Consider the following 9909-nt stretch of genomic DNA (forward strand, 5'->3'; position numbering starts at 1 on the left):
TTACCCTCCCAGAGCACACGTTCATCGCCAAGACAAAATCCCCGTCCAACGAGACGACGCAGGCCGACCTACTGAAGCTGCTGCCCTCGCAGAGCTACGCGGTGTGGGTACGCACGTACTCGCACAACAGCGACGTGCACACGGACAGCGAGACCGTGGCCATACGCACCTACCCGGAGCCCAGCGCCATTCTGGCTACGTCCGTGGAGGCATACACGATACACGTGTCGTGGATGCCGTACAAGGACATCCAAACTTCTAAGTAAGACCTTTATGTTTAATCCATGAAAAACTAACAAAACGGATCTCAAGTATCATCAGGTTTATGGGAAAAGTTGGTATAAGATTTCTAGGTCAAATTAAATATTTTCAGCTTATTGCTTTATACCTAACCCCCCGTTTCCACTGTCTGCTTCCGTAGTATAATGGTCAGCACGCTCGGCTAATGTACTGGAGGTTCCGGGTTCGATTCCCAGGGGGGGGGGTGAAAATAAATATTAGTGATTTTTCACTCTAATATTTATTTGATATTATCCTGGACTGGTCCCTGAAGCGCAGGAGAAGAAAAAACCATTTCAAAATCTGAAATTGAGTAACTACCAATTTATGTATTTTTCCCAACTATGAGTAAATTAGGAAATAAGAGTAGATTTTTTTTTCACATTTTCACTGTAGATTATGAAACTCAAAAAATGCTATGCCTAAAGAGCCGTAATACATATAATTAAAAAAATGTATCTTTGTACCTAAAATAAATTAAAAAAAATTAAACATTCCATATTTTTCTTTAATGTTGAGATATCAATATAAATAACTCCAAAGTGGAGTCGAACTCTGATTTAGACATAATCAAAATATTGTGACAACTGTATTTACATGCCTTCTCCTTTTCAGACATTTTGTGGAGTATGCAGAGATGGCTTCAGAACTGTGGAGAACAGTTGAGGATGAGGGCTCCAGGAAATCTGATGGATCCATTAACTACGTTGTGCAGAACCTGTTGCCCAAGACTCAGTACAAATTCAGAATCAAAATCATCTATCTTAACAATACGACTCCGTACATTTATCCTCAGGACTCCTCATTCGTTTTTGAGACTAAGTGTAAGTGTATTATCAAGATAAATATAGATTATTTACTGTCATTTCTTAGTAGAACTGCATTTCACATAATATTGGAGTTTTACCTGCCATTAAAAAAACTCTTATTATGTTTCTATGTATTTCTGGAGTCCATATTATGAGAGAGAAGCATTCATTTTCTTTCCCGTCATCTATGGTTTCTATTTATTTATCTATCTATTTTTGGGTCAGTGTCTTAGTCTATGGTCGCTCTGTCTTTTTCTGCCAATTTGACATCTCGGTACCATAAATGCCAAATGCAGTAAAGACTCATCAATTCAAAATTGAAAAGAACAAAACTCGCAGCATATTTTGAATTAGCAAATTTAAAAAACAAATTCACAAAATTAATAACCAACTAACCACTATGCTGCTTCTCAAAAGGGATAAGCAGAAAATAGAATTTCACACCGATCTGTCTTTGCAAGCAATCTTCACCTCTTCAATATTCATGCATCTCCTCATACATACCCGCTGATTATTCAGACTCCTGACCTGACCACATTCGAGTATTTGAAATATTTGATCATGCCAAGTTTTCCTCAGTCTTTGTTTCTATCGCCAACCAAATTCGCTACAAAAATTTGTTTTACTATTCTTTCTTCACTCATTCGATCCACATACCTAAACCAACTCAACACACCTTCTTAATTTGATGGATAATTCTTATCTCAGCCTTGTATTCTTTCCTTATATCACCATTCAAACATCTATCATACGCCATTTTACTACACATTTGTCTGAGAAAATGCATTTTTACTGCATTCAGTCTACTTTCATTCTTCTTTTGCTAATTTCATGCTACACTTCCTTACATTAGGGTTAGACCAGGACTCCATTGTACACTGTCAGTTAAGCTTTATTTTATCATGCTTCTGTTTTCACAGGTGATCGCCCATCTCCGCCCGGGAAACCCACAGTTCAACATTTATCTGGCTCCGTGTATCAGCTGCAATGGCCTCCGTCAGCTCCTCATGGGAGTCCTATAATGCTATATCGCTTATACGGCCACGCCAAACCCGCAGACGGAGAACGGGTCCGCACACACCGAGATCTGAAGGCTGTTCTTAAATCTGGGACTAACATAACAAGCACTGTCTTCCCAAGTGGGATGACGTACCCTGATTGGACCATTCCGAGTTCCATCAACCCACAAGAATCGTTTGAGTCTAAGGCTGATCTGGATGTCAGTTCGGATAACTCCGTGGACTTTGATTATAGAATGAGGAGAGAAGCCAACTATTCACTGCCGCAAGCGGACTTGCCGCATTTGAGCGTCGAAGATAGTGCGGATTCTATGTTGATTGAAGGAACGGACGAACCCATCAAAGAAGGATGGAAGATGCTTTACAATGGCACAGGTAAATGTTTTCTCTTTCTGAATTTCCAAATCGTGTAATGACGTTCCCTATCCGGATTTACAAATTTACTTATGTTTAATTATGTAATACGTAGACTGACGTCTCAAGTGTTTGGTCTAAAATTTGTGAGTTCTGAAACCTGAATGAGCTGGAGCGTTGTTGTTTCATCAGCTTACATTCTGTTTTATGACATCAGTCTTTAACACATTGTTATTGGGTAGTTTTTTCATCAACCCCGACTCTAATTATACTCAGACAGTCTGCCGCCCGACCCTCAGTTTATGTACTACATAATCACAAGTAACCACAAACCCAATTCCGATCTGTACAATGTTTTTTGTAAGTAAGCAAATAGAACGCTTATAAATGTCTCCCACTCTCTACCAGCAGTATGTAAAATAAACTTTTAAGCATTTTTCGCAAACAATGTGATAATTAAACAGCCCACGCATTTTCCATTTTGATTCTTCATATTTCTAACTATGTACATATTTGTAAGCCGCGAATTGTAAATTTTTGCAAAGCACTCGCAAAAAACTTGAAAATATGCAATTTTGACTTAATGATGCATATTATAAAGTTTTTAACATTCTATAAACTGGCAAAATATACTAAGCAGTGCAAAATGTCATATTTATGTGGTTTTAAAAGTAAATTCAACTTTTAGTTAACAGCGGGTATTTTATTCAGTCTAAAAGCTTTAAATAACGGATTATTCAAACAGGGATTTTAGGGTTATCGTTTGTTGCCAGTATACCCACGATATGTTGCATTATCTTTAGTTCCAAATCATATAATAATGTTCCCAGATATGTAATTAATAATAATGAAAACTTCAAAATTACAGACAGTTATTGGATAATTGGGGATCTGAAACTGAGTGAGAGATACACATTCTACGTGCAAGCGCTCAACTTGTTGGGCTGGAGTGACTTTTCGGAGCCCAGTGAGGAGTTTGACTTCTCGGAAGCCGCTGTCCTGGTTTCCCAACAGAACTATGTCCCCTTCCTCTTGGGATTTGGGATCTCCTTGCTCGTAGTACTTATCTTTTGCATCGGACTTTGTGTGTGTAAGTGATCACCTTTTATATATATATTTCTCTATATTATATTATTATTATTTCTTATTACATATATATATTCTTCTTCTTTATTGATTAGTTGATTGAGTGGGCAACAAGAAATAGTGCTTCATTAAAATTCATTGAACAAATCAGTTACATATTCAAAAATAATTTTAAATAAATTTAATGAGTTATTTGTAAATTAGAGCGTTCACTACTCTCATTAGCCGACACTAAAAATAAAACATGTCCCCCGTGCGGAATCTAATACATATTCCTAATAAAGTTACTAATTGAGTGTGCATTTCAGTGATGAAACGCCGCGATAAGAAGACACTAGTGACGCGCGGTCCCGACATGGAGCTGGCCAGTCTGCGTGAGCTTCCTCGCTCGCGGGGCGGTGGCGGCATGTTCGCGGCGTGTGCGCTGTACGGGCGCGCCACGCCGCCCGACCTCACGTCGCTCACGCACATCCCGCGACACCAGATCACTCTCTCCAAGTTCCTGGGATCGGGCGCTTTCGGAGAAGTGTTTGAGGGGAAGTCGGACCAGACAAGAGTGGCCATCAAGGTATATGAATATATGAAAACTTTAATCTTCTTCTTCCTTGCTACATCTCAACTTATCTTCTTTGTAGACTGTTCTGGCCAGCTCTTCTTGTCCTCAGGTCCTTCTATCATATACGTCACCTAGGGCATGCCTTCAAATCATGTTATCTTTTTGTAGCATCCATGAATTTTTTGGTCTTTAACAACTTAATTTTGTTTTCGCTCATTATTGCATTCTTTATGCTATTTATTTTGTTTTCAGAATGTTCTTATTTATGTATTTAGTTGTTTAATCTGAACCTGAAATCGAATAAAACAAAAAAGGAAATATAGAATGAAGATGGATGTTCCAACCCAAATATATGGAAGTGCAGCATAGTGTTGGTAAAAGAAGAATGAAAATAGACTGAATGAAGTAGAAATGCAATCTCCAAGATGATGCTTCAAAACAATGTATGATAGATGTTTGAATTGTGATATAAGGAAGAAATGCATGACTCGTAATCAGCTTTATCAATAAAATTAAGAAAGGTGTTTTGAGATGATTTGGCATGTGGAACGAATGAGTGAAGAAAGAACAGTGTAAAAACTTTATGAGGAATATAGTTGGAAATAAAAGCAAGGAAAGACCGGGAAAAATTTGGCATGATCAAGCATTTTAAATACTTAAAAACGGTCAGGTCAGAAGTCAGAATAATTGGTGGGTGTATATGAGGAGATGCATGAATGTGGGAGATGTGAAAATTGTTTATGAAGACAGATTGGTGTGCCATTCTTTTTTCTCTGCCAGCAGAAGCAGTGTAACGGTTAGTTTTTTTTTGGAGATGGATTTAAAAGTTTTCTAATAGCAAATCATTGTTGACAGACATTACGGAAGGGCGCTACGGAGCAGGAGAAGTCAGAATTCCTCCAAGAAGCGCAGCTGATGTCAAACTTCCGACACGAGCACATCCTAAGTCTGCTGGGGGTCTGTGTGGACAATGACCCCCACTTCATCATCATGGAGCTCATGGAAGCCGGCGATTTGCTGGGCTATCTGCGCGCCAGGAGACCTATGCTGGTAAGTGCCGGCACAAGCCTGTTCTAATGCACCGCTTCACGAACCACAGGGGAAAGAAATATCTTACAATTAACACACTAAGGACAAGAAAGGTATTTCTATCCGTTCGGTCGTTTGGTGCTTAAGGACAGGAAGTGTATTTTTACCTTGAATACCTTTATCAAGAAATAATCATAAATATAATAATAAATAAATAATCAAAATCATAAATCACAAAGACTTATTTTCAATTGGTCTGGGTGTTTGTGATGTATTTTTTCACATTTACCTTCCTTATTCTTATTATCATGCCTGCAGACAAGCCTCTAAAAGCAGAGGCATTGTGGGTTATTCCTTAAAAATATTTCCTTTCACCGGTGTGAGATTACCTATCCTTTTACCACTCACCACTGTGTGGATATAAATTTTTACCACTTGCAACCTTTTACAGATTTTTGGGTAATATATCCAAAACCAAACAAGGTTATTGGATTGAATTCTACTTTTATTTACATATAAATGATAATATGTAACGCATTTCGTTTTATTGAGACATTATCAAACACTAAATTGTAGGTGTTTGATAATGTCTTAACAAGACGAAACGCATCACATATTATCATATATATGTAATTAAAAGTAGACTCCAATCCAATAACGTTGTTTAATTTTGGATATATTACACAAAAATTTCAAATAGAATTCTACCAACTGTCTTCAGTTACAATAAATAACTATTACAGCTTACCTAATCTTTTGCCACTCGTGACTTTGATCCTCCATAATTTGAGCTTTACTCTGCTTCACTCGCTAACAGCAAGATTACACATTGCAGTACAGCAACGACTGCCTGCGCCTGGGCGACCTGCTGAGCATGTGCGTGCAGGTGACCCGGGGCTGCCGGTACTTGGAGCAGCTGCACTTCGTGCACCGCGACCTCGCCTGCCGCAACTGCCTCGTGTCGCTGCAGCCGCACGGCCGCGTCGTCAAGATCGGGGACTTCGGCCTCACCCGGGACATCTACAAGAACGACTACTACCGCAAGGAGGGGGAAGGTACTTCATACTACTACTACTACTACTACCATCACTCCGTAGGCAGAGAGGATGGAATGCCACACTCTTCTGTCCTGACATACACTCCTCGCCTCCTTCACATCCATACATCTAGTCATACATGCCCTGCAATTACGCAGACTTTTGACACCGCTAGATTTCAGGTTCTGATTGTGCCAAGTCTTTTTCGGTCGTCCTCGTTCTGTTTACCCTCTCACATTCGCCACATATATTTTCTTAGTCATTCTCTCGTTATCCATTCCACCGTAAAGAACTCTTCTTAATCTTCATACTTGCTTTTGATATATTCAAAGTTCACCTCACAAAAAATGGAATTATTTAAATACTGATAGTGGCGCCATCTATTCACACATTCTTTGTAGGAAACGCTTAAAAGCGTCTTTTACTTGAATTTGATGTATGCAAATTTTACATGATGTATCTCACAGAAAACGGAACATTTAAAAATAACTAATAGTGGCACTATCTATCAACACGTTGTTTGCAGGAAACGCTTAAAAGCGTCTTTTACATACTGTCAGTAGAGAGCGGGAGACGCTTTTAAGTATTCTATTTGCTTACTTTTGGTAGAGCGCGAGAGACGCCAAAAAACATTGTACACATCGGAATTGGGTTTACGGTTATTTGTGATTAGTATACGACCTTAATTAGTATAGTAATTAGGGTCACATTCCTTACAATTATAGAAATGGATTTTTGCAACCATATTCAAATATGTAATGTGCAGATGAACTGTTACGATGAGATGATAACTTCTTCAACCGCACACTTGAAATGGAAAATTTCCGGGAGTTACTTCTTATCTACATGAATGTATTGTGGTATATATTGAAAGCTATCCCACGGCATTCCCAGATCTGATAGAGAAGCATCTAGGCTTCCTTCATACCTTAGATACCTTCTCTAGCAAAGCAATTTTTTAAACTAAGTTGCGAAATTTATTGAAAATGTGAAACAAAATTGTACCCTGATTTTACTATGAATTTACATTTAAAAGCTTTCAAAATCCCTGTCACTGCCAATCAAAATAAATACAAGTTTTCAAATCCACCGCCAAATTTTCTAGAAGTACCCCGGTGTAGGCAATGAAAGGGATTAGTATTTAGTTAGTTCAGTTAGTCAGGTAGATCTGATTCCGACCCGACGTTGGCCGGTACATAGACGCCTCCACAACCCCGACTAGTACAGAAGACAGACACGGAACAATGCAAAGACATTTATAGAAAAGTATTGTGGTTATATAGCAAGTTATTTTGTGTTGAAAAGGACTGTTGCCAGTTCGCTGGATGGCCGTGGAGTGCCTGACGGACGGAGTGTTCAGCCGCGCCAGCGACGTGTGGGCGTGGGCCGTGCTGTGCTGGGAGGTGTGCACGCTCGGCATGCAGCCTTACGCCGCCTTGTCCAACCACGCCGTCATGCGATACGTGCAGGGCGGCAAGACGCTCATGCGCCCTCTCAACTGTCCTCCGGAAATGTGAGTATTAAGTTTTTTGGTTGTACGTACCTCTTAGAGCTAGTAATAGATGATCAACGCTCCCTTGGAGCTAGCTATGTGTGACCTACGCCCCGTTGGAGGTATGTGTGGCCTGTGGGTTGTTTGAGCAAATTTGTAATGATATAAATTTTTTTCTTAAAGAATTCAAACATATTTATAGATTTGGCGTAAAATTTGCAGAACTCCATTTTAATTTGTGTATGTAATTTGTCAAATGAAACACTGATTTTTTGAGTCTACTAAATTGTATTTTACTGTTGAAAAAAAACACATAAAAATAAATTTTGTGACAATTCTTTCGCCTAGTTATGGCATCACACACACACACACACACACACACACACACACACATATATATATATATATATATATATATATATATATATATATATATATATTTTTTTTTTTTTTTATTTTTTTTATTTTATTATTCTTCTGTTTTATCATAGACTTTGTTCAATTAGACTTTGTTTTTTGTTAAAACTACAGAAAATCTGTCATCCGTAACGGCAGCCTAAAATCTTGATTGATACAGATAAATCTGTAGATATGGCAACACTGCCCCTTGGAGCTAGTGATGAGTAACATCCATTTAGTGACTACACACATAAATCTAAAGAATTAATTTTTCACATGCAGGTTCAACTGGATGCAGAAGTGTTGGAGCTACAATCCGGAGCAGCGACCGTCATTCAAGCACTGCCTGGAGGTCATGGAGCGGCTCTCGGCCTCCCTGGACCCCGAGGCGCCCCTCATCGTGAATGTGAACGAGGAACCGCAGTACATCACCGTCGTGGCGGATGGTGAGTCTACCTTCTACCCACGCCTGACCTCACTCTGTGTGGCTTTGCATTTTGCGCATCTCCGCTTCTACATCTCATTGTGAATGTTTGTTCTTTAGCTTTGGATGTTGACAGTGAGTTAAGCAATGATAAGTCATAAATTTAAGCACTCTTCTTATCATTCATCGTTCACTTTGTGTAATACCACTGAAAAACTGACAAGGGAATGGTTATTCCTAAATCGGTAGCCGTGAAGTAGAGTTTTTAAGTGGTATTACACAAACTAAACGATGAATGATAGGGAGAATGTTATATTACCACACCACAAAGTTAAAAATGCTTTTAAAAACTAAAATACATAGATTTTAACCCTACTTTGTTATGACCAGCATGGAAATACTACTAATATATATTTTTACAGTTTTTTTTATTTATCTTTCTTGTTATTCCATCTAAATTTCTGGCATTAAATTATTATAATTAGCTTCGAACTATAGAATATATTTCATACCCACAGACAGGTTATGCCTATAAGATAAGAATAATATTTGTTAAAATTATAAAGTGCCATTTTTAAAATCATTTCAACTCGATTAATTTATAATTGGAAAGCAAGGCATTGACAATATGTACGGTGCTGATGTGTCCTTTGCTGTAACTCCATGTAAAACCTTTAGTCTTCATATAAACAATCTCTATATTTTTACATAAATCGCTAACAGACAAGTACTAAAAAAATATTCTTATATATTTCTCCTAATCTCCTTTTCTCAACACATTAAAGTCGGGGCCATTTTGCAAAAAAATTCATTAAATCAGTGGATTCTGTAAATTAAAATTGAAATTTGTTATTTTGTAAAATAAGCCTTTATAGCATTAAGACAGGAGTTGGCAATCTTTTAATGCACTCAAATCTAATAAGGCTGAAAATAAACATTTAGAAGAAAAAACTTTTTTTCCGTATACTCTATACATACTATGGAACAATCATACTCAGTAGAAGTACTAGAAGAGCTTTTGAAAGATTATCAATTTTTTGCTTGTACTTATCGTACAAGATATGTTCCCCATTTATAATTGACAGCTATCAACATTTTTTTTATTTATTTATATTTTATGCTCTAATGAGCAACTAATATTTGATACAAACAATAAATTTCAGTAAATCTAATCACAAGAACCCACGCCCCCGCTTCAATACAAAGTTATTTGATCACTCGTATTACGTATTCTCCTGCATTAATGTGTTAATTATTTAATTACATATTTCTATCGGCTGTCACGATGCTGCACGTCTTTCTTTTAAAAAATGCATGTTACTGAGTTTATGTTGCTTTTGCAGGGGTGTCTAACCGCGCTTATTTTATGGATGAGAACCAAAACAATTTCTCAGGTAAATACTTGACGCATGAATACTTATCTTG

At 37.8% G+C, this 9909-nt stretch overlaps 1 protein-coding gene across 1 annotated transcript in view; it reads left to right on the forward strand.

Annotated features, from left to right (window-relative positions):
* sev (receptor protein-tyrosine kinase sevenless) overlaps nucleotides 1–9909 on the forward strand; it is a 113085-nt gene that overhangs the window by 96008 nt on the left and 7168 nt on the right. The window contains exons 26-35 of the mRNA XM_088264994.1: nucleotides 13–262; nucleotides 895–1103; nucleotides 2009–2482; nucleotides 3330–3551; nucleotides 3856–4115; nucleotides 4959–5153; nucleotides 5968–6187; nucleotides 7475–7682; nucleotides 8343–8506; nucleotides 9828–9878. Coding sequence (XP_088121120.1) covers nucleotides 13–262; nucleotides 895–1103; nucleotides 2009–2482; nucleotides 3330–3551; nucleotides 3856–4115; nucleotides 4959–5153; nucleotides 5968–6187; nucleotides 7475–7682; nucleotides 8343–8506; nucleotides 9828–9878 — 2253 coding nt within the window. The remainder of the gene's footprint in view (nucleotides 1–12; nucleotides 263–894; nucleotides 1104–2008; nucleotides 2483–3329; nucleotides 3552–3855; nucleotides 4116–4958; nucleotides 5154–5967; nucleotides 6188–7474; nucleotides 7683–8342; nucleotides 8507–9827; nucleotides 9879–9909) is intronic.

The sequence above is a fragment of the Brachycentrus maculatus genome, unplaced genomic scaffold (genome assembly GCF_059751285.1).
Source record: "Brachycentrus maculatus isolate JH-2025_06_01 unplaced genomic scaffold, ASM5975128v1 h1tg000241l, whole genome shotgun sequence".
NCBI classification, from domain to species: domain Eukaryota; kingdom Metazoa; phylum Arthropoda; class Insecta; order Trichoptera; family Brachycentridae; genus Brachycentrus; species Brachycentrus maculatus.